This window comes from Durio zibethinus, chromosome 26, assembly GCF_047325235.1.
Source record: "Durio zibethinus cultivar Kanyao isolate XHJ-2024 chromosome 26, ASM4732523v1, whole genome shotgun sequence".
NCBI lineage: Eukaryota > Viridiplantae > Streptophyta > Magnoliopsida > Malvales > Malvaceae > Durio > Durio zibethinus.
The window spans coordinates 5,420,061-5,443,450 of NC_143187.1; the positions used below are offsets into that span (position 1 = coordinate 5,420,061).

Consider the following 23,390-nt stretch of genomic DNA (forward strand, 5'->3'; position numbering starts at 1 on the left):
TTGCTGCTTGTAATCAGCTGTTATAAGACCCTTTGATCTGTTTAAAACAAACGCTCTTCTTCTATATGATATACTAACAAGAACAGGTGTTTTCAGACTATTAAACAAATTGATTAAGTCCAACAAGAAGCTGATCAACATCAACTATAGAAAGTTGTGCTTTGATCATTTTCACAATTCTGTATCAGCAACATCAACGATCTTCATTGCTTGCTAGATCTTGATGAGGATTGAAATATGAACATTTATGGATCTTTAACCTAACAATTTTGTTCTCAATTTGGTTGACTCAGCTACACACCATTGAAAGAGCCTGAATGGAGTTCACCTCTTGCTGTTGAAGAAACAAAAAGGGACAACAATCCTTTACTTTCTCTTGGGAAAAATGGAAAACCTTTTTTTTCTCCAGCAGATACTGATCAAAACTGCTAAGGTGGGAAATTTAACCGGCTCTTTATAACTTCGAATGATGTGAGACCAATGGCTACTGAAGGAACAACCTGCAACAGAGTGAACTTTAGATTGTGATATGAATGCTAGACTGTTAATTCATTCTCATATTACTTTCAAATCTAGCAATATATCTTCCCATTTATACAAACAAGTGAACCATTTAGAATTTTTCATCCGAATAGACTTTTTTCTTTTGGAGAGCATAGTTATATGCCAATGAATTAGTCATTAAGTTCCATATTTACTAGCTTTCTTGAATAACACTTTGAAACAGACCTTCATATAATTAATGCATAAACCTGCATATAACTGTCTCCATCCTTGATTACGAATAATGGCTGTAAGGACTTCAATGGTGTTATTGTACCTGGCACCATTCTGGTGCAGAATGTCAACCTGTAGTAAACAGCTTTGAATTTAATGTTTGAATATAAATCTAGTTTAAGCAAGTATGTCTGGTTATCCTCAACGTTCAACAGAAAGACATTAGAATTCTCTAGCATAGTAAGAATTAAGGCAAATTAAATTGGTATACCTGCATTTGTCTCCTAACAACATCCAATGGATACATGACAGTCTGTCCAATGACACCAGCCAAAGCTCCACAAGAAAGATTCAATGCAATGGAACTTTGATGTTCTTTGGGAACCCATCTCTTGAGCTCCTCATGAGCATAGAATTTTACAACATTGTAAGGGAGGATTCCACCAAGTGTTGGACCTGATCTTTAAATTTTAATGATTATTGATTGAATCTGTAAAGATGCTCTATTCAACATTTACATTTTTGTAAGAAGAGAAGACTAGAATACCTAGGCCTTGATAGAAACCGCGCATTCCACCTCCTCTATAGACAGTCCTGAAGACATCTTTTATCCCTTGATGTACAGGATGACCCGAATGGATACATCTAAGACCATCATTGCCACTTTGACTTCGATCCACCACCTTAAGATGCAGAAAAAATCAACTTGAAATGTACAGTGAGAGAATCAGCTATATGGATCAAGAAGCTAATCCAACAAATGCAGTGACCTTTATTTGATAAGTGGAAAAGGATTTTTTAATGAAAACTTTGCAATATATACAAGTTAGATTGTCAATAAATAACTACCTGATAAGCATACTTCGTTCGAGCCAAATCCAAGGGATAAGTGCATAAAAATGCTGTTCCCCCAGCTGTAGAGGCAGCTAAAATATCCAGCAAAGGCCCTGTCCCAATAGAAGGGCATTTGTAGTGCAGCAAACCCCGACATTGTTCATACGTTATGTAATGAAATGCAGAATGGGGTACCATCCGAAGGATATAAACACCATTTGCTCTGGAAAGAAATAATGAGTCAAAATCTGATGTTGTTTCAATAAAGTAATACTCAATTTTCATTGCTGAACTTACTTGTATAGCCCCCTAACACCTTCATGCTTCACTAGCTTCTTCAATGATCCATAGACCCCAATTGAATGAAATCCTTCGGCCCTCGTCTATCAGTTCCAAACAATAACAAAACTAGGCTTTATATAGGAAAGAATCATGATAACTTTATAAATTATAATCAAATCAGCAAAACCAACAGATAAATTGAATCAAATTGTAAGAATCTATTTCACCAATCACCATGACAATTAACAGGACATAGATCAACACAAGGGTGATCCAAAATACTTTAAGATTTAACAATGATAATATTGAAATAATGATTCATTGAAATATATAAAGATATTAACAGAGAAATCACATATTATAACCTGCAAAAGTATCTTGATTCGCTCTAGTGGTGCAACCGTAGTTTTTGCAAAGCAGCTAGAAGCACCACCAGTGATTAACTCCATGACATAAACAGGCAAAGAATGAACAATTTGAACTTGTTCATTTTCATAAGAGTCATCCTCATTGGAAGAACCGATATCAGAACTTTCATTGTCCATCGAGTATTGGACAGGAAAGTGGTAAAGAAATGTTATAAAACCAGTTATAACCATAGTACAATTTGACAAGTTTCATGTAACATTAATATGTTAAAACAAATATAAATAACTAGAAACATTTATATTGGAATGATTGTGAACATAGAATAGAAGTTGTCTGATTAAAAATGAAATGGATGAAAGTTCTTCTTAAAAAAAAGGAAAAAAAAAGTTCAATGTTGTCAGTTGTGTGAAATAAAATTTTAAATTGAATGGTTCTTTTATTGCTTCTCCTTCGTTTTAGCTAAGCAATTTGACCAAAATTTCAGATATTGTTGGAAAATGATAACATGAAAATCTCTCCAATGACTATTTTAGTCATTCAAAATGATTTAACCAAAAAGAAAACAACTTACACACACATACACACACATATATATATATAACTGAAACCCCAACTAACTGCAGCCTTCCCTTCATTCAAACATGGCTCACTTCTTTTCCTCTAGGGTAAGTCTCTCATTCTTATTTCTTACCCATAACTCAGTTTTCTTTATTAATGCTTTCCATTTTCCTTTTTTCTTTTGGTTGTTTTTGGGTCAGAAATATTTTTGCTTTTTTTTTTTTCTCATTGATCTGCATATTATAATTGTTCCATATGGATAACATATGGATATTAACAGTAAGTAGTTTGCACTGTGATTCTTGCACTGATTTTCTGAGTGGATCTGACAATGTTGTGCTTAATTCTAAGTTAATTGAATGGTGAATTGGGAAATCATGGTGTTTTTTAAACAATCCAACTGTTGTTAATTATTTGTTTTATTTATAGGACTCCTGTCCTGCAGTAAAGAACATTCTTATTCTAGACTCTGAAGGGAAACGTGTAGCAGTGAAGTATTACTCAGATGAATGGCCAACAAATGCTGCCAAGTTAGCTTTTGAAAAATCTATCTTCACAAAAACACTGAAATCAAATGCTCGTACGGAAGGTAATCTTCATGAGATTTTGTTACCCTTTTAATCATTATAATTCAATTATCATTTTCTCTGTCCAATTAATGCAAAATTAAAGTTGCAAGTTCAACTTTAGTGAATTATACTGAAATCCTGATCAAACCCTTTTGTTCTTAAGCTTGAGATTGCATTGTTGATGTGTTCTGGATCATTTGCAGCTGAAATCACAATGTTTGACAGCAACATTGTTATATATAAGTTTGTCCAGGACCTCCATTTCTTTATAACTGGGGGTGATGAAGAAAATGAACTCTTACTTGCCGGTGTGCTTCAGGGACTCTTTGATGCAATTTCTCTTCTTTTGAGGTTGTTTTTAAGCATATTGTACCTCATCCATTAGACAGTCTTATAATTTTGATTTGCAATGCCTAATTTCTGCTTCTAAATCATTCAATTTCATGTTTCCTCATTGTAGGAACACTATTGATAAAAGGGAAGCACTTGAGAACTTAGATCTCATCTTCTTATGCATTGATGAAATTGTTGATCAAGGGTATGCAACAATTTGCCTCCTAAATTCATGGAATATTATAAATATCCTTGTTCTAATTTCAAGCACCAGTACTGAGACCATGATCATAACTAAAATATGTCCATGATTGAACAGATCCCCCAATTCATAGATATGAATATAAGAAAGCTTCTTAATCTTTTACCAACAATTGCTTTTTTCATTGTAAATCTGATAGACAAAATTCATTTGACTTGCATAAAATGCACAAATCATTTTTTTTTTCTGGCAGGATGATACTTGAAACAGATTCAAATGTTCTAGCAGGAAAGGTGGCAATCCAAAACATGGATGTTTCAGCACCATTGTCTGAACAGGTAACTTTATTCCGATCTTTCTTTTTTGTACTTATAAACAGCTGCCTGCAGATTTTCCAAACAAACTTACCAAAATCCTTAAAATTTGCTATATGTAAACCTCAGATTCCTATCACCAATTTCAAATGTTCTCTTAAACTGAATGTTCTCTGTTTCTGCTAATATTGCAGACCATAAGTCAAGCATTAGCTACAGCTCGTGAACACTTGACAAGAACCCTTCTAAAATAATTCCCAGGCCCTTCTTCAGTTTGATTAAAATCCCATTTTGTCATTTCTTCAACATGTAATTCCTTTTTATTATTTTCAGAGCTTTGATTGATGACAGGCCTCAATATGCTTCCTTTTCTATCCAATCAATCAAATAAACGAAAGAGATTGCAGTTCTGTCTGTTTTTGCTCAATTATTTTGGTTCAGACTAAAATTTTATATTACAACTAATAAGTTTAAAAGCAACATGTGTTTAACATAATAACATGATAATTTTCATATTTATACTAAAAAAAAAACAAACATAATACAAAAGTTCATACTATTTAATAATGCCAAACGTTTTGGACCATAGCGTGCACGATCTTGGATAGATCTTATCCATTCCACCTGCTATAATTGAAGGTAACAAAGCCAAACTAGAGAAAAAGTTGATAGCTATAAGCCCAGAAGAAGCTTTCAAAGAAACCAACTTGGCCGGCCCTCTTGCATTTTTCATTTTGTCTTGAACTGACTGGTGTGACAATTGGGCATATGTCTTTTTAGTTAGGATTTCAGGGTGAGCAAAATTAATACTGAGAGTCAGTCAGTCTTGTATTATACAGCAATAGCTGTTCATAGTCTTTCTTGGTCAACGAAGCTTTCGATCGCACTGTCACATCTTGTCTTGTCTTTGAGGATGTGGACCAAACTGAGTCGTTTCTTTTTTTTTTTTTTTAATCTTCGTGCATTGTACTTTATAATATTTTACAAAAATTAATATAATTTTAAATTTTAAATTAATTATTTATGTAATTATTTTTTAAAAAATAATATTATTGATAAACAATTGATATTCAAATTTTTAAAATTCAAACTTAATAAAAAAAATTTTCCTAAATTGAAACATTTTTAAAAAAAAAACTAATATATTGAAATAAATGAATTGGTATAAAAGAAGTTAGATTCTAAAGAAAATGGATACTTAAGTTTTAAGATTTTCAATTTTAAATTCATTCTATCATCTATATATATATAAAAATTCTCTATATTTATTAATGTATCAATATAAGTTATTGTATTTATAATTCATCATTGTAATGTAAGGATAAACGTTATTTTTTATATATTTTTTTGAATTAATCCTATATTTCTTATCTAGAAGATCAAGAATTCACATTAATTAAATTCACAAGTCAAATAAAAAAAAAAAAACTGAAATCATTGTGGTTTGGTCCACTTGCAACAATTTCCACGAAAGTATACGGCAGATGCAAAAAGCCACTAACTTAGAAAATCGTAAAAGAAAGTGAATGAGGATATTGCATGGAAACTACTCTCCATTGGACCAACAACAAAGTGCTATACATAATAATAAAACTAGACGAATATTACCATTTTAAAAAAAATATTATTAATCAGTGTGTCGAATCTACGTGATCGTTATAAAAATATATAATTTAATAAAATAATGTATTAAATAGAAAAAAATCTTAAATAATTTTTAACTACCCTTAATCAGTGCCAATCACCCATTTTCTCTACTTTCTTATTTTAGAAAAATCAAATTAAGGCGTTTAACCAAAATTAACAAGCTGATTAATACTATTTAAATCCCTCAATCAAAACAATATCAGCCCATATAAAAAAAACAAAAAGTTGATTTTTTTGTCGAATTTTTCAACATTGGCACTCTTTCTATTCATATGATTCTACCCAGCTTTCTTTCACATTGTAAACCGAGAATCAGTGGTGGAGCCCATAAACCACTAACCACTTTAATTATTATCAATAAAATTAAAAGATTGATAAATATTATTTTTTAATTTATTTTAAAGATTACGTGTTACTCTGCTTTATTTCGATTCTAAATTTTAAAAACTTGACTAACAAAAAATATATTTCTCATGATTTAATTATTGGCTATTGCATTTTTTTCTTAATCTAGAAAACATAAGTATAGGTTCGGTCAACATAATATATCATATAAATATAAATTAAAAAACCAAAAATGTTTGCACCAATTATGAATCAAAAGATTATAATCTTGCGCGTAGCGGTCCATTTTTGACAAATTAATTACTAGCATTTTTCCATTAATTCTAAAAGTTGAATTTTATTATATATTGTAATTATTCTAATCTAAATATATATATGTATATTTACAATACTATTTCATAAAACTAATTTAATTTTACATTATTTCATATTATATGTTTATGAGACTTACATTTTTTCACTTTATATTCACGTAAATAATGCATATCAAGATATTGTTAAATTCAACAATTAATTTTACGTCAATGTAACTTAATCTTTTTTAGATATGTTTAGTTCAATTTAATAGTATTATATTAAATTTATTTCTAAATAAAATAATGTTGCTGGCTTTGTAAATCAGATTGACGAAGTAAAATATATATATATATATATATATATATATAATTGGGATAGGTAAGATGCAACTATCATGAATTAAATTTGTTGTCTTATCCACAAACCAGAATTTATAGTTTACAAAGTAAATCTAGCAAGACTTAATTTTGTAGAGAGACTGCAAAGTTTTAACCAAATCAAAATCATCACTTCAACCTAATATAATATATCACTTAATTTAGTATTTAAAAAAAAAAAAAGAGAGAAAGAGTCAAAATTAGATGGATGGAAATAGAAGATACGTATATGATATGATTAATTCATGATTAAATTGAAGTGGTAAATATTTTTTTTTTATGAAATAATATAATTTGAAATATTTATTTTTTGTGTGAATATGTCTAAAGTTTAATTTTTTATTATTGAAATCAAGAGTTAATCATCCTATCAATAGATCATATAATTATTTATTTTAATAAATCAGTTCACTTCTAGATCCGTATTAAACTAAAATTAACATTACATATTTATCTTATTACATCATTAATTAATAATATAATGGTACTAGCACACGTGTATACCTTAAAAATATTTGTTAATATAAATATTATTATTGTCTATGCACACATTTAAAAAACAATTGTACGCATATTACGTGCATGCATTAGACATGATTGTTTAATATCAAAGAATAAGTTTTATCCTAGCTGCTCCTTAAAAACACAGTATAAAAAAGCCTTGAATTAAGATCATCAAAGAAGAATGCTTCAATTCAAACCCATTTCTTAAACTTAACTAATCAACTACGTAAAAAAAAAAAATAGTAAAGGAAGAAAAATTCTTCTTACGTAATGTATATTGAGTTTAATTATATTTTCCTAGTAGGTCATTGGAAAAACCAATATTGACGTAAAAAATTTAATTTATTTACTGAAGTAAAAACTTTTTTTGGTGTAAAAAATTAAACTAAGGGGAGGTTATCCATTTTAAGATCAAGATATGTCGAAAGTTTTAACAAAAATTTATATTAAATTTATAAATTATATATAAAAAAATTTGATAATAATTAAAATCGCATATAGATTTAAAAGAAATTCAAATTTAATCAATTCAATTAACTTATATGTTCATAATCCTTTTTTTTTTAATCTTTATTAAAAAAAAAAATACTACTAACACCTAAGTAATGGCATTAGAAATATGTAGATAAAAAATAATAATTAAGATGACAAAAGGAACAACAATGGGGAAAAAAAAGAAATCAATTAATTTATATATATTTTAATTTTCTCAAGTGGGCTGTAGCTGACATTTAAGCTGACTAAACAAAACAAACAAGTCTATCATCGTGGGGAAGGAGTGGGAGAACTTGCCGTGGTGTCCCACATTTTACATTGTTTCTTCGAATCATCGGCTTGGTGAGTTTTTATGGGAAATCAAATTCAACGCAATTTTCCCATGTTTCACAATTTTGACCGGCATTTAACAAAGCATTTCTTCATTGCATCCTGGAAACAGATAGCAAACGCGGTTATGATTTGTCATTAAACAGAAGTCAATCTAATTTAATATTATCTAATGAACGATAAAAATGTTTCTCATTGGTTCTTGTCAATTAAAATATGATCATCGTACAAAATTTAATTTAAAAGGTAATGTAAATTTTATTATAAGAAATTATGATTTAAAATTTTTAAATATTTGATATTATTGTGAAAAATTAAAATGTCTAAAAAAATGATTTTAGAAGGAAAAATAAGTTATTTTGTTAAAAATAAATAATTGAGTGGTTATTTGATAATTTAACTTTAAACCATAAATCTCAAATTACAACTGCACCTCTTAATTAGTTTTTATGATTAACGCACTTTTAGTTATAAAAGATATTTTAAACATAAATATAGTTAATTTTAAAAAAATCAGGGAAGATTATTGCATGATTTTCAGGAGTTTATTATGCATATTAGGGCACAACAAATACGTGCTTGCCTGTTTGGTCAAAGGTTCTAATTAAAAAAAAAAAATTCTAAATTATTTAACGTCTCTATCATTAAGTGTAATCCAGCAACGGTCGCACAAATTTTTTTTTTTTTTTTGTTCAACAAAATGGCAAACAATTTTAGTTGATATAAATAACACAACTTTTATCAATTTATTTTAATTGAATTCAAAAGATAATTTCAAATGTCGAATTCTTAGTTTAGCTAAAATTAGATATTTATGAATTTAAAATTTAGTTTTAAAATTTTTTATATAATTATCATGATATTCAATAAATTTAATATTTTAAATTTTTTTTCTCTCTTACAATCTCTTTTATATACAAAAATAAAATTAAGTGTTCATTTAATTTTACACATAACTTAGCTAATTAAAAATTTAAATTAGTTAATAAATTAAACTTAAAATTTCGTTTAAATAATTTATATAATTACTTTTAAAAAATAATATTTAGCAATTTAAAATCTAAAATTTAATATTTATAATTTTTTTCAAATTATGTATAAATTCAAATATGAAACACTGCTTAGGGGGAACATGTTCAAAGGTAAAGTTATAAAATTTTCAGGAGTTCCTTATTAAATATGAAGTGGGTCCACTTTTCAAAATGACCTAAAATCACTCTGGAATTTGAATACAAGTAACATTATATTTTATAAATGTCTAATTGTTTATTTTTTTATAAAAGAATTATACTTCTATTTTTGGGTAAATAGATGAAAAAAAACTAATTTTGCAAAACCAAGAAAGAGAAAAAAAAAAAAAGAAAAAAGAAAAACTAAGTTGAGGATCTGCCACGTAGGATAAAAAGGGGCCCACGAACAGCAAACGTTAGAAAAGACTGGTTCTTCTTGGCTGTTCCATTTTTGTAAAAAAAAAAGTTAAATGCCAGGTCATTTATTTTAAAACAACAACGAATTAAAAAGCAAATAATCTTTGTTCCAATTTCAAGAAAAAAAAAAAACTCAAAAAGAAAAAAATAAAAAAAATTATAAATATAGAAGGCAAGGGCTAAGGGGACCCCGGGAATTCCTGTAATTGGTTCAAAGAGAAAGAGAGAAAATTTCTCTCTCTTAAGCCTAAAACCCTGGCTTTTCTATCTATCTCTTTCTCTTTCTCTCTCTAGATTTTTTCCCTTAATCAAAATTAATAAAAAATAAACTCTTCTTTGTTTTTTTTACTTGTCTCCCTTCTTCCTTGGTCTGCAAAAGATATCGTCTACACTTTCTCTGTGGTTTTTGCAAATGGGTTCTTTTTTTTTGTTCTTGATTTTGTATTGAAGACGAACCAGCCAACAGATTCAAGGTAACTCTTTTTTTTGGGGGCTTCCCTTTTCTTCAATTTTTTTTCTTGAAATTCTTGCTTTGGTTAAATTTTCAAAATTTTGTGCGTCTGGGTTGTTTTCGTCCGGGTCAAATATCAATGATCTGTTCAATTGCCGAAATTTTGAAGTTTCAGCTGAGCATTGTCTCCTTTGTCTATTTCCTCTTTGTTCTCATGATTTCAACAGGGTTAGCTGTTTATTTGGATATTTGAGGAGAGAAGAAAATTGGGTATGGGCTTTTTTTTTTTTTTGCAGTATCAAATTTGATATTTTTATGTTAAATTCTGGATTTTTTTACATTGGGAATGGCCGTGTGGGGTGTTTTTTTCTGTTAACAGTTTCCTTGGATCCTTTTTTTTGGGTCAGTTATGTAGCTTTCTGCGATGTAAATTTGTTCTTATATTTGTCTTAATCTGTCTCTTATTCCTAGACTTTTACAGCTCATAAGACTCTCAAATCTGGGTTATGCAAGAATATTGATTGTAATTTAAATATGATATATTTTTCAGAATGTTTGTGCTTTTGAATTCAGGCATTTTATTTGGAGCTTTAGTTGTTGTAAGCTTCAATTTGTGAATGTTAGTTATGTACTTATGCTTAAATTCCATTTGGTTTTGTGAAATCAGGAATTAAAGCAAGGAAATTATGAATCAGTGGCTGCATTAATATCCACTGAAGGCTAGATTTGGGGCTTCTCTTTGTTTGACAGTTGTGTGCTGTTTCTTTTAAAGCTTGATTCTGAGAGATGGCACGGGGTAGGATAAGAGCAAGGCTCCGCCGGAGTCACCTTTATACGTTCTCATGTCTTAGGCCAAGTGCTGCTGAAGAGGGGCCACACTCTATCGAAGGGCCTGGATACTCAAGAATTGTGCATTGCAACCAACCTCTTATGCACAATAAAAAACCTTTTAAATATCGATCAAATTACATTTCCACAACCAAGTATAATTTTGTCACTTTCTTACCTAAAGCTTTGTATGAACAATTCCACCGAGTTGCCAATTTGTACTTCCTTGGAACTGCAATTATTTCAGTTACACCCCTTTCACCATTTTCTGCTGTGAGCATGATTGCTCCCTTGGCCTTCGTTGTTGGACTTAGCATGGCAAAGGAAGCTTTGGAGGATTGGCGAAGGTTTATGCAAGACATGAAGGTTAATACTCGGAAAGTAAAAGTTCATAAAGAGGATGGCATTTTTGGTAATAAGACGTGGCAGAAGGTCCAGGTTGGAGATGTGGTAAAAGTGGAGAAGGATCAGTTTTTTCCAGCAGATTTGCTGCTCTTGTCATCAAGTTACGAGGACGGAATTTGCTATGTGGAGACCATGAATTTAGATGGTGAGACAAACTTGAAGGTAAAGAGAGCTTTGGAGGTAACCTTGTCTTTGGATGAGGATGAGGCTTTCAAAAACTTCACAGGAACAATTACATGTGAAGATCCCAACCCTAGCCTTTACACCTTTGTTGGTAATTTTGAATATGATCGTCAAGTTTATGCTCTTGACCCTAGCCAAATTCTCCTTAGAGATTCGAAGCTGCGTAATACAACTTTTGTCTATGGAATTGCAATTTTCGCAGGTCATGATAGCAAAGTCATGCAGAATGCCACGAAGTCCCCTTCAAAGAGGAGCAGAATAGAAAGGAAAATGGATTATATAATATATGTTCTTTTCAGCCTCCTTCTGATGATCTCATTGATCAGCTCTATTGGCTTTGCTGTGAAAACAAAGTTCTACATGCCAGACTGGTGGTATCTGCAGCCCCAGCATACAGATGATTATTATAATCCAGAAAAGCCTGTTCTATCAGGGGTTTCCCATCTGGTCACTGCCCTCGTGCTTTATGGCTATTTAATACCTATTTCGCTTTATGTTTCGATCGAGGTGGTGAAGGTTTTGCAAGCATCCTTTATTAATCAAGATATACAAATGTATGATGAAGAAACTGGGAATCCTGCTCAGGCACGGACATCAAATTTAAATGAGGAGTTGGGCCAGGTAGATACGATCCTTTCAGATAAAACAGGCACTTTGACCTGCAATCAGATGGATTTTCTCAAATGTTCCATTGCTGGTACTGCATATGGTGTGTGCTCTAGTGAAGTTGAACTTGCTGCTGCACAACAGATGGCTATTGACCTTGAGGATCAGGATGCAGAAAGATCAACTGGTTCCAGGCAAAAAGGCAAACAACAAGAAATTGAACTTGAGACTGTTGTTACTTCCAGAGATGAAAAGGATCATAAATCTCCCATAAAAGGGTTTAGCTTTGAGGACAGCCGCATCATGAAAGGCAACTGGTTGAGAGAGCCTAATGCAGATGTCATTATGTTATTTTTCCGAATATTAGCAATTTGTCACACTGCTATCCCTGAGCTGAATGAAGAGACTGGCAGTTATACATATGAAGCAGAGTCACCTGATGAAGGAGCCTTTCTTGTTGCAGCCAGAGAATTTGGTTTTGAGTTTTTTAAAAGAACTCAATCAGGTGTGTTTGTCCGTGAAAGATATTCAGTTGCAGGACAACCAATTGACAGGTGGGATACCAATGCCCAGTGTTTGTGCTCTTTGCTAATCTCTCCTGAATTTCTTTTGTTTTAGCATCTTAATGATCCTCTGGGCATGTTATAGGGAATTCAAAATTCTAAATATGTTGGAATTCACTAGCAAAAGAAAACGGATGACAGTAATTGTAAGGGATGAAGATGGGCAGATTCTTCTCCTGTGTAAAGGTGCTGACAGGTTAGTCTCTCTATTGCCCTTTTGACCTCTCATCAAGGCATTAGAGGATGCACATGGTAGCCTACACCAGTCTGTACATTCAATGGCCTGATGATTTGTGTTTGACTGATTTAATTTTTTCTCTGTTTGGCACAGCATTATTTTTGATCGGTTATCAAAGAATGGAAGATTGTATGAGGAGGATACCAATAAGCATTTGAATGAGTATGGAGAAGCTGGATTGCGTACGTTGGCACTGGCGTATAGAAAGCTTGAGGAATCTGAGTATTCTGCTTGGAACAATGAATTTCAGAAAGCAAAAACTTCTATTGGGGCAGATAGAGAGACATTGCTTGAAAACGTTGCAGAGATGATGGAGAGGGATTTGATTCTCATCGGTGCTACCGCCGTAGAGGACAAATTGCAAAAGGGGGTATGTCTTATCCTTGCCTGCTTTCTCTAAGAAACTTCTTTTCTTCGACCTGGTTTAACGTTTCTTTATTTCAGGTACCCCAATGTATAGATAAACTTGCACAAGCTGGTCTGAAGATCTGGGTTTTGACAGGGGACAAGATGGAAACTGCTATAAATATAGGGTCTGTCTTGTTCTGTTTAATATTAGGCTCTCTTTTTGTTATTACCTCTTCTAATGGGAAGCTGAGTTTGGATTTCTTAGTGGAAAGATGCTCCATGAAAGCATTTTAGTGAAAGTTTCTCTTTGTGATGCAGATACGCTTGCAGTCTGCTAAGACAAGGCATGAAGCAGATCTGTATTACAGCAAATAGTTCAGATGCCAAAGAGGTATCTATTTCTTTGTGAAAGAGGACAGGAATTTTTCTTCAGGAAATTGATTTCATTTGATGTTAGACTTTGTCGCTTTTTGTTACCGTTCAGGTAGTTAAGGAGAACATATTAATGCAAATTACCAATGCTTCACAAATGATCAAACTGGAAAATGATCCACATGCTGCATTTGCATTGATCATTGATGGAAAGACTCTTGCATATGCCTTGGAGGATGATATGAAACAGCAATTCTTAGGCTTAGCAGTTGATTGTGCATCTGTCATATGCTGTCGTGTGTCTCCAAAGCAGAAGGCACTAGTAAGATTTCTTTTTCCTTTCCTTCCTGGCATATTTTAAGTTTTTAAAGGATTAAATCAGGTAATATTCCTGAAAGTGGAGTTCTTATTGTGTATTCTATTTATTTAGTACATTCTTTATGGTACCAGGTAACAAGATTAGTAAAAGAAGGAACTGGGAAAACCACCTTAGCAATTGGTGATGGTGCAAATGATGTTGGAATGATTCAAGAAGCTGACATTGGAGTTGGCATCAGTGGTGTGGAAGGTATGCAGGTTGGTAACGTATCTGACTCACTCTTCCTACAGTAGTGATATATTCCTCTAATGACAGTATCAAATGGATCTTTTATATAGGTTTATTAAGGATATTTCATATTTATGAATTCAGAAAAGGAGAGATTATCTCATTAGAGTTGAGCTTTAGATTGGAATTTGCTTGTTTGGTCCTTTTGTGAATTCATGATCTCTCTCTCTCTCTCTCTCTCTCTCTCTCTCTCCCTTTTGGAGAAACAGGATTCAAAATTTTGAGCTTCATATGATTCTTGGCAGTTGCTATTCTGTTCAGTTAGTAATAGATGTAAACCTTAGCAGTTTACAAGAACCATTGTCATCAGGAGATAAAGATATTGTAGGCTTCTTTTGACTGTTCTCAAAAATGTTTGGGAGCAATGACTTGCTAATCTTCAGGATTGCATCCTCATAAACTGCTGATAAATGTTTCCTTCTCTATCTTGTTTGATGTATTTAACCATTGTTATTAAAGTACTATATTTTAGGCTATAACTGTTCTATCTTGACATGATGCTTCTTAAGAATGGTTATTTCTGCATGTCAGTGAATTACCTAACCTGTTCCCTTTTGTAGGCTGTAATGGCCAGTGACTTCTCTGTTGCGCAATTTCGTTTCTTGGAAAGACTTCTTGTCGTCCATGGACACTGGTGTTATAAGAGGATTGCACAGATGGTAATAATGAGGGATTATCTTGCATTTTTAATGCTTGTTCCTCCTCTAATGCTGGACCAATTTAACTGTGGTATTTTGGATTCAGGTTTGCTATTTCTTCTACAAGAATATAGCATTTGGCCTCACCCTCTTCTACTTTGAGGCATTCACAGGCTTCTCTGGACAATCAGTTTATGATGACTGGTACATGTTATTATTCAATGTTGTTCTTACCTCATTGCCTGTAATCTCACTAGGAGTTTTTGAGCAAGATGTTTCTTCTGAAGTTTGCTTACAGGTTAGTCTGTAAACAATTATTTTATTTGCAATTCATCCACGTTACAGGTGACTTTATTATAAGATTTTGCATGCCTATTTGTGTTGCAGTTTCCTGCATTATATCAGCAAGGACCTAGAAATTTGTTTTTCGACTGGTATAGGATACTTGGGTGGATGGGCAATGGTCTATATTCCTCTCTCATCATTTTCTTCCTCAATATTATCATCTTCTATGACCAAGCTTTCCGTTCTGGAGGCCAGACTGCTGATATGGCTGCCTTGGGTACAACAATGTTCACTTGCATCATTTGGGCTCTCAATTGCCAGATTGCGCTCACCATGAGCCACTTCACTTGGATCCAACACCTCTTCATATGGGGTAGCATTGGCACTTGGTATTTGTTTCTCTTTGTTTATGGCATGCTATCTCCTACTATATCCGGTAATGCCTACCAAATTCTAGTGGAAGCTCTTGCTCCTGCACCCATCTATTGGTCAGCCACCCTTTTAGTAACAGTCGCTTGTAATCTACCATACATGGCCCATATATGTTTCCAAAGATGTTTCCACCCAATGGATCATCATATCATCCAAGAGATCAAGTACTACAAGAAAGATGTTGAGGATCAACGCATGTGGAGTAGGGAGCGATCCAAGGCAAGACAGAAAACCAAGATCGGGTTCACAGCACGGGTTGATGCAAAGATCAGGCATTTAAGAGGGAAGTTGCAAAGAAAACATACGTCTTTGGAAATGCATAGTCCAGTCACTCCATCATAACAATGCTCATGAATATAGTTTCTTTTTGATGATTTTCAGGGCTCTTTTTCCCGGCCATTAGCAGTTTTCTTTTGAGGCCTTTTTTTTTTTTAATTTTAATTTTAATTACTATTCATTTGTTGATCTTTTTAGATTATAAGTCCCATTCGTTATACAAAGGCCTTTGGGGCTATTGTATGTACACTACTTGACACGTATAAGAGTTGTATCCTGTGAAAATATATCTTCATCTTTATTTTCGATTGCCTTTTCTCGGCCTGTTTCTGACTCTGTATAATTGTATAATGTTGAAACTGTTGATGTAATGAATTAGTATTTTTTTTTTTAACTAAAAGTAAAAAAAAAAAAATTTATTGGTGCTAAGATTGAAATATTATATTTATTAAATATTATATTTTAAAAATAATTATTTTAATCAATTGAATTAAATTTTGAATTGATTAACACACTTTCTTCGATCTTTTCTCGTGTTGTTCATTGACTTCAATGCACACTCTAATACTTTTACTAATGTATTGTACAATCTTAGTCTCAGACCTAACACCATTATTTTGGGTTGATTGCAGTTGGTAAGTCAAAGGTCTCGGCTTTCATATTTGTTCAAAACCCAATCCATCAGGTTTTTAAAAGTAAACATTTGCATGTGTAAGCTATATTTTACACCTACCGGAGTAGGTTCTTAATAATTGCATGAGTGTCTTTTTTTTTTTTTTTTATATATATATAATTAATATGAATATACTATATTATAAAAATTTTATTTAAATCTATGATTTTATCTTTAACAAAAACAGTGAATCACACATTTAAGTGAAAAATAAAAGAAAAAAAAACTCAAAATGCCAAATTGTCATAAGCACAGACATAAAAAACTTTAAAACATTGACCTATTGATGAATTTTTCAAAAGTAATTGTAAGAATTAATTAATTAAATTTAAAATTAATTCATTAATTGATATATTTGGATATATTAAAAAAAATTTAAAATAAGATTCGAGCATTTAGTTGAATGATAAATTGAAATGCTGGATTCGAATTGTTTTTTACATGAAAACGGGAAAAAAAAAAAGTTGGAGCTTACGCCGAAATTAAAGGCAAAAACAAAATTGAGAATAGGAGGAAGAAAACGACAGCGTTTGATACTCTACTGGACGATTGGATCAAGGATCAAAATAAGAATCAGAGCATAATTCTACTTTTTCTACTGGCTATATCTTCCTCCATCTCTCTTTCTCTCTCTCTATTGTTTTTCATCTTTCCCCATAGAGAGAAAAAGTTCCCTCTTTATTCCCATCCATGTCCCCATTCTCCATCCCAACAACACGTCTCCACCGTTGATTCCTCCTGATCATCATCACATCATATCATCTCTCTCCCTCTATTCCATCACCGCCTTCTTCATATGCCCCTCAAATTTCTCCTTTTCTTTCCTTTTTGTTTTTGTGAAATTGTATTTAAGATTTAGGCTTTTTTTTTTAACGTTAATCCGAATTGAGCGTTACTAAGAGAGAAAGAGAAAAATAAAACTACTAGGTTTTTTCTTTTTCGTATTTAATTTAATTTTTCTTTTTGTTTATTTCGGCTTTTATGGAGCCGCGAGTTGGGAACAAGTATCGACTCGGTCGAAAGATCGGTAGCGGATCATTTGGAGAAATCTATCTCGGTTTGTGCTTTTTTATTCTTGTTAGTATTTTATTTATTTATTTATTTTTGCTAATTTTGTTTTAATTTTAGGTACCAATATTCAAACGAATGAAGAGGTTGGAATTAAGCTTGTAAGTGATTTTCTTCTATCGAATTCTGCAAATTTTCATGTTAAATTTTTGGATTTTCATTGCAAATTTATATTAGTTTTTATTATGAAGAATGATGAATGAAAATATCAGCTAGGGTTTGACTGACAAGTTGATTAGTTAACCAGTGACGTTTTCTAGATTTTTTGGCCGCAAATTCGCCACATGATGCTGTTATAACTGGCTTATCAATGGTAATTTTACTTCCAAGTATGGTCATGGTTCCATAGAGAAACTAGAAAAGTGTCTATCGGTTATTTTTAAATATAGTTATTTACTTTATTTTATTGATCATATTTATATTGAAAGCGGAGATGGAAAATGATAAAGGTTTTCTGAAACTAAACGGACCCTTACCTTTTCTGCTTTGAAAACTAAGATTTTGACTTTTGAGAGGGTGCAGTGCAGGGTCTTTAATTTCTTTTGCTTTAGATTCTTCGTTGTCATATAGTTTACACAATTTAAGTAATTTCTAGTTTACTGGCTCTCAAGATGGGACTTCTGTACAATGGACAAAAGGGTTGTGGTTAATAGACCTTAAACGCATTAGGTGCTTCTGATTTTTTTAAATCTGGATGATAGACTCTGTTGGTTCTTCAGTTGGACAAGGCTAATATTAAGTAACCCTGAATGTTTTAGCTCTACTAGGGTTATGATTTGTGTTGTTTATGCTAGTCGCATGGATTAGATTTGTGCCAATTACCATTTCAGTTAAAACCTTTTCGTATTGGGAGCAAGGACATGTGGAATTTGCATATATTTCAAGATCATTAAAACATGGGAGTTTGATCTATTTCATCATTATTTGTGGTCTTTAAAATATAATGATTTGAGTGGTTTTGCTTGTAATATTGTCACTAGCTGGAGTGCATGATGTAGCACATGATAGCATATTGAGTTCTCCAAGAGAAAGTGATTCTGCTGATGTTTTATAGATTAAATAATGGAGCTATAAATCATAAAATAGCATTCATCTTAATCAATCGAGGCGGCATGACTTTTCTCCTGCTGTTAAGTGTATTGAAAAATGTTTCCCATATAAGGCACGGATAAATGCAATTTTATTAAGCAACAATTTTGTGATGTGATATATCATGCATCTTTCTTCCGTTTCTTGTGTTTATTGTCAAGTGCATGGATTGTGCCATATCTAATATCTATGTGAAGAAATATTCATAATTTTTGTTTTCTCAGGAAAATTTGAAGACAAAGCATCCCCAATTGTTGTATGAATCTAAGTTGTATAAAATACTGCAAGGAGGAAGTAAGGACCACTTTTTCTGCTTGTAGACCGTTTGAAATAGGAAGGGTTGGATGCACCATTCTGCCCCTTTATCATATGTGATTAATATTGAATTCTACTATTCGTATCTTTGGCAGCTGGAATTCTAAATGTGAGATGGTTTGGCGTTGAAGGTGACTATAATGTCCTTGTGATGGATTTACTGGGGCCTAGCCTTGAAGATTTATTCAATTTCTGCAGTAGAAAACTGTCACTTAAAACTGTTCTCATGCTTGCGGACCAGATGGTAGGTTTTCCTTCATTATATGCATTTTATTATGGTATCATGTACTTTGAGTTTCATTATTTTTTGGGTTAACACGGTATTTCCGTCAGATCAATCGAGTTGAATTTGTTCACTCAAAATCATTTCTGCATCGAGATATCAAGCCAGACAACTTCCTCATGGGCTTAGGAAAGCGTGCAAATCAGGTATTATCGTCAAACTTATTTTTATTGTGGATCTTTGGCTTCATGCCGCGTACTGATTTTGTACTTGATTTAATTGCATATAGGCGTACATCATTGATTTTGGGCTGGCTAAGAAGTACAGAGATACTTCAACCCATCAGCATATTCCTTATAGGTTTGTCCTCTGGAGTACTCCTAACTTGCGAATTCATTTAATTTGGTTAAAGTTGAATGGTGCTTATGAATTTGTGTCACTAGATGTTGATTTTAGTTATGATATTCTTTGAAGGTTGTTGATGTGTTTTTATGATATTTGGGGTTCGTATAACAGTTTCTATATTACTGCATTAAGTTATTGGGCTTCTAAAATCTTTCCAGTTAAGAAATAAGCTTATTTAAGGTTGCACATTAGTACTATAAAGGGAGCTTTTGAGTTTTGAATGAATTAGAATTAATTAAGAGCAAGTATTCTCTCTTTCTTTTTCTTTATGTTTCATCTCAATCCTTGTTTATATAAATGTTGTTTGGTATACTGTTGAAAATTAAAAATGTTTAATAGATTTTTTAAATTTTTTATAAAATAAATATATGATTTCATAATTATTTTCAATTTTAAAAGTTAAAAAGGAAAGAATAAATTGTTAAAAGGAAATACTATAAATTAATATAATTAAATAAAATTAAGATATATTAAGTAGCCAAAACTATGTAGCATTTCAACACTTTTTCATTGAAAATCTTCCATTAAGTGGTTTCTTAAAATGATTTGTAAAACGTAATGAAAAAAATAAAACCATTAAAATTTTCAATGATTTACCAAATACACCATTAAAATGATTTATCTATGAACTTTTATTGATAAATATTATGATTCTTATACAGGTATTATTTGTTTGTTTTAGTGTTTAATATTGTTGTTAAAAGAACCTAACGGTTCTCTAGGCACAACCTTCCATGTACTATAAGATTTAGTGTAGTCTAAATTATAAATCTTTGACATACTTGTTTGGATTAAAAAATTTATGATGTGCTTGTAATTATTACAGAGAAAATAAAAATCTGACAGGAACTGCAAGATATGCAAGCATGAATACTCACCTTGGGATTGGTAGGACATCCTGTTCAACCTATTTGTCTTTGTTAGACAACCTGGAGAGTGATGTTAAATATTTCATACTGGCTTCCACTATTAAAACTCTTGCTTTATTTGTATAGAGCAAAGCCGAAGGGATGATTTAGAGTCACTTGGATATGTTCTTATGTATTTCTTAAGGGGAAGGTAACTACTGCCCACCACTTTTATATTGCATAGACAAAGCAGTAGGGATAATTTAGTTATAACCCAATGTCTTTGTAGTCTTCCTTGGCAGGGACTGAAAGCAGGAAATAAGAAGCAAAAGTATGAGAAGATTAGTGAAAAGAAAGTGTCAACTTCTATTGAGGTGAATTAATGTCTGATTATAGCTGTGCATGTGATACAATACCTGTTCAGTAACTTGAAACTCGGTGGAAAACTTACTGGTTTCTTATTAGTCCTTGTGTCGAGGTTATCCTACTGAATTTGCGTCCTACTTCCATTACTGCCGGTCCCTACGGTTTGATGATAAACCAGATTATTCTTATCTGAAGCGCTTGTTTCGTGATCTCTTCATTCATGAAGGTTGGAACTTCTTTCTTTTTTTCCTTTTTGGAAGAGGTTATGCCTGACTGCAAGTGAAAGATGTTTCCTTCTCCTTGTATTGTTATCTTTTCTTCTTAATTCAGGTTTTCAGTTTGATTATGTGTTTGATTGGACAATATTAAAGTATCAGCAATCACAGATTGCCAATCCTCCTACCCGTGCACTTGTAAGTGTTTTGCTAAACTAGGTAACTAATTGGCATCTAGCATCTTCACACTTTTAATTAGTTATTAATAGTATATTGCTTTACTTTATTAATATTTCCAGGGCCCTAGTGCTGGACAAAGTTCTGGCATACCTCCTGTGGGTGCAATTGCTGATAGACAACCAGGTACCTTTGTTGGGTCTCTTTTAATCCTGATATTGGCTAGTCGTATATAACATTACTTCAGTAAACTTCTTATTGTTTGATTCTTTCTTGCATTTGTTTATACCATAGTCTAACTGGGGCACATGATAACTGTGTAATACGGTTGATTTTCCACAGGTGGAGAAGAAGGTGGACCTTCTGGTTGGTCTTCCACAGATCCTACCCGCAGGAGACACTCAGGCCCAATTGTAAACTCTGGAAGCTTAGCTAAACAAAAAAGTCCAGTACCAAATGATCTACCTCTTGCTAAAGATTCTATGGTAATGGTAATTGTTTTTTGCCAAATGGGTAGATCTCCCATAGATCAGGCCTGTTTCTTATTGCTTGATATCTGTCTTTGCATAATGACTTGGAGTAAATTGGTTTATGTAGGTGGTTTTTCAAATATGATTGCAGTTTTAATAGATAGATAGCAAAAATGAGATTAATCAGAAATATAACCCTGCATTCTTTGTGCTATTGGAAGAGTCTCATCCCTCCACCTTCTCCCTCTTCCTTTCCTGATAAAATTGTTGTATGATGGTGTGTGATTTCCAATGCCCTTTCAGAGTAAATTTTTTGGCTTGACTTGTGCAGTTGTCTAGTTCTAATTTCTTGCGTTCAAGTGGATCTTCAAGACGAGCTGCTGTGTCTAGCAGTCGCGATGCTGCAATCACAGCTAGTGATTCCGACTCTCGCCTTCGCACCATTGATGCAAGTGTAGCGCCTCTTCCAAAAATCTCTAGTGGGCAAAGAAGCTCACCTGTTTTATCATCAGAGAACAAGCGCTCATCTTGTGTTAGAAACACCTCAAAGATAAAGAATTTAGAGTCTGCTCTGAGGGGCATTGAGAGTCTGCATTTTAGTAATGATGAGAGGTTACATTATTAGTCTACATAAAATTCTTGCCTCCTGTAAATTTATATGATAACTGTAAATAGTAATAAAGAGAGAATCAGGAAGAGTCGGATATCTGCCCAAATAACATAAACCTTGGTATGGTACTATGTCCAAAAAAAAAAAATCTAGGTAAGAAGGCTTATTGTCTAAAATATACAGTTTTAAATGTCTTGGCTACATTTTCATTTAAAATGTTACATTAATGGATTATGTAACCACCGTAAAATCTATTAATGGATTAAATGTCTTGGTTTTTGAATTGTTTGGTGGTTGCATTTCGGGCGCTATGCAGCATGTCACCGTTTAATTTGGTCAAAAGACTCCTGCATTAGTCACTCCAAACTAAGTTTTGCTTTTAGAATCGAGACTCGTGATAGAAGGGAAAAGAAAATGAGGGCTGCTATTGAGAGAAAAGCGTAAACTCCTAACTGATCCTAGATGATAGAGGGGGGTATTTTTCAGGTGTCACGAGGAAGATAGAGAAAAACATGACATAAAGTTACATATTGTTATTATTTTTGTTTGTCTTTTTTCTGTCAATTAACTTTTTAAGAGAGAAAGATCAACACTCTTTTCTCCACCTCGGATATGCTTGGTTTTATGAGAAGCCGGGAGAAAAAAGTGAGTGAAAAATGATAGATTTTGGCTCATTAACGATGTTCTACAGAAACGTAAGAAGTTGGATCTATTTGAAACTGGAGAAATATAACAAAACTTCAATCAGAGAGTGAGAAATCAATGCTTGTAGTTGTCCTGTTATTACTTCAGTAAGCATTCACCCTGGCCTGTTCTATCACATTAATGCAATACTGTCTGCTGAATATCAGAAACACCAGTAAAAGAAAAATAAAAATGTTTTGCTAATTGTTTTTAAGCAAAGGAAATATCTGAAATCAGTTCAAAGTTGAATCTAATTCCATTTTCCCCAAGCTCCATTAAAACAGTCAAAACAATGGTTTCCTCTTGTGCTAGGTTTCTCCTCCTTGAACATAGCGGCAGCTGGAATAAAATGACAGATTGGTGCCTTTCATATTAGTCCTACTTTGTAAATCTTGAGCACATGCTCTTGATTCAA

At 32.4% G+C, this 23,390-nt stretch overlaps 4 protein-coding genes across 7 annotated transcripts; 3 read left to right on the forward strand and 1 right to left on the reverse strand.

The window, feature by feature from the left end:
- Positions 1-184: 184 nt before the first annotated feature.
- Positions 185-2,378, reverse strand: LOC111274649 (mitochondrial carrier protein CoAc1-like). The gene is made up of 7 exons (XM_022859432.2): positions 2,199-2,378; positions 1,849-1,934; positions 1,567-1,774; positions 1,265-1,400; positions 989-1,173; positions 730-849; positions 185-500 (listed from the first exon to the last, which is right to left on the reverse strand). Exons 1-7 carry the CDS (start codon positions 2,376-2,378, stop codon positions 429-431), a joined length of 987 nt encoding a protein of 328 aa, XP_022715167.2. The 3' UTR covers positions 185-428.
- Positions 2,379-3,015: 637 nt separating this feature from the next.
- On the forward strand, positions 3,016-4,810 carry LOC111274650 (coatomer subunit zeta-2-like). Its single transcript, XM_089755136.1, has 6 exons — positions 3,016-3,096; positions 3,190-3,349; positions 3,533-3,680; positions 3,790-3,867; positions 4,118-4,202; positions 4,373-4,810. Exons 1-6 carry the CDS (start codon positions 3,016-3,018, stop codon positions 4,430-4,432), a joined length of 612 nt encoding a protein of 203 aa, XP_089611262.1. The 3' UTR covers positions 4,433-4,810.
- A 4,982-nt stretch (positions 4,811-9,792) lies between these two features.
- Positions 9,793-16,145, forward strand: LOC111274653 (putative phospholipid-transporting ATPase 4). 2 transcript variants are annotated; one of them, XM_089755989.1, is made up of 12 exons: positions 9,793-10,073; positions 10,279-10,321; positions 10,719-12,627; positions 12,722-12,832; positions 12,968-13,244; positions 13,319-13,407; positions 13,541-13,613; positions 13,707-13,916; positions 14,045-14,170; positions 14,762-14,860; positions 14,946-15,137; positions 15,227-16,145. In XM_089755989.1, exons 3-12 carry the CDS (start codon positions 10,838-10,840, stop codon positions 15,896-15,898), a joined length of 3,639 nt encoding a protein of 1,212 aa, XP_089612115.1. In that variant the 5' UTR covers positions 9,793-10,073; positions 10,279-10,321; positions 10,719-10,837; the 3' UTR covers positions 15,899-16,145. The 2 variants fall into 2 exon arrangements, with proteins under 2 accessions (XP_089612115.1, XP_022715174.2); XM_022859439.2 differs by lacking the exon at positions 10,279-10,321.
- Positions 16,146-17,102: 957 nt separating this feature from the next.
- On the forward strand, positions 17,103-22,574 carry LOC111274654 (casein kinase 1-like protein 2). Of its 3 annotated transcripts, none has more exons than XM_022859441.2 (14): positions 17,103-17,562; positions 17,634-17,674; positions 18,887-18,956; positions 19,073-19,221; positions 19,311-19,406; positions 19,490-19,560; positions 20,432-20,493; positions 20,601-20,664; positions 20,743-20,827; positions 20,919-21,045; positions 21,150-21,232; positions 21,334-21,397; positions 21,554-21,696; positions 22,013-22,574. In XM_022859441.2, the coding sequence occupies exons 1-14, from the start codon at positions 17,487-17,489 to the stop codon at positions 22,304-22,306; spliced, it is 1,425 nt and encodes a 474-aa protein (XP_022715176.1). In that variant the 5' UTR covers positions 17,103-17,486; the 3' UTR covers positions 22,307-22,574. The 3 variants fall into 3 exon arrangements, with proteins under 3 accessions (XP_022715176.1, XP_022715175.1, XP_022715177.1); XM_022859440.2 differs by having other exon boundaries at positions 21,554-21,702; positions 22,013-22,383; XM_022859442.2 differs by lacking the exons at positions 17,103-17,562; positions 17,634-17,674 and adding an exon at positions 17,842-17,886 and having other exon boundaries at positions 21,554-21,702; positions 22,013-22,383.
- The last annotated feature ends 816 nt before the right edge of the window (positions 22,575-23,390 follow it).

What these genes read in the sequence shown, in the direction of transcription:
- LOC111274649 (XM_022859432.2), bottom strand. Translation starts at nt 2,378, where the DNA reads ATGGACAATGAAAGTTCTGATATCGGTTCTTCCAATGAGGATGACTCT. An exon ending in GGTGTTAGGGGGCTATACAA is followed by an intron (nt 1,775 to 1,848) that starts GTAAGTTCAGCA and finishes ATTTCTTTCCAG; the next exon opens with AGCAAATGGTGTTTATATCC. An exon ending in TTGTTAGGAGACAAATGCAG is followed by an intron (nt 850 to 988) that starts GTATACCAATTT and finishes TGTTTACTACAG; the next exon opens with GTTGACATTCTGCACCAGAA.
- LOC111274650 (XM_089755136.1), top strand. Translation starts at nt 3,016, where the DNA reads ATGGATAACATATGGATATTAACAGTAAGTAGTTTGCACTGTGATTCT. An exon ending in ATCAAATGCTCGTACGGAAG is followed by an intron (nt 3,350 to 3,532) that starts GTAATCTTCATG and finishes GATCATTTGCAG; the next exon opens with CTGAAATCACAATGTTTGAC. An exon ending in GCAATTTCTCTTCTTTTGAG is followed by an intron (nt 3,681 to 3,789) that starts GTTGTTTTTAAG and finishes TCCTCATTGTAG; the next exon opens with GAACACTATTGATAAAAGGG.
- LOC111274653 (XM_089755989.1), top strand. Translation starts at nt 10,838, where the DNA reads ATGGCACGGGGTAGGATAAGAGCAAGGCTCCGCCGGAGTCACCTTTAT. An exon ending in CTGTGTAAAGGTGCTGACAG is followed by an intron (nt 12,833 to 12,967) that starts GTTAGTCTCTCT and finishes TGTTTGGCACAG; the next exon opens with CATTATTTTTGATCGGTTAT. An exon ending in GTGGTGTGGAAGGTATGCAG is followed by an intron (nt 14,171 to 14,761) that starts GTTGGTAACGTA and finishes TCCCTTTTGTAG; the next exon opens with GCTGTAATGGCCAGTGACTT.
- LOC111274654 (XM_022859440.2), top strand. Translation starts at nt 17,487, where the DNA reads ATGGAGCCGCGAGTTGGGAACAAGTATCGACTCGGTCGAAAGATCGGT. An exon ending in AAGAGGTTGGAATTAAGCTT is followed by an intron (nt 17,675 to 18,886) that starts GTAAGTGATTTT and finishes TTGTTTTCTCAG; the next exon opens with GAAAATTTGAAGACAAAGCA. An exon ending in ATCCTCCTACCCGTGCACTT is followed by an intron (nt 21,233 to 21,333) that starts GTAAGTGTTTTG and finishes TAATATTTCCAG; the next exon opens with GGCCCTAGTGCTGGACAAAG.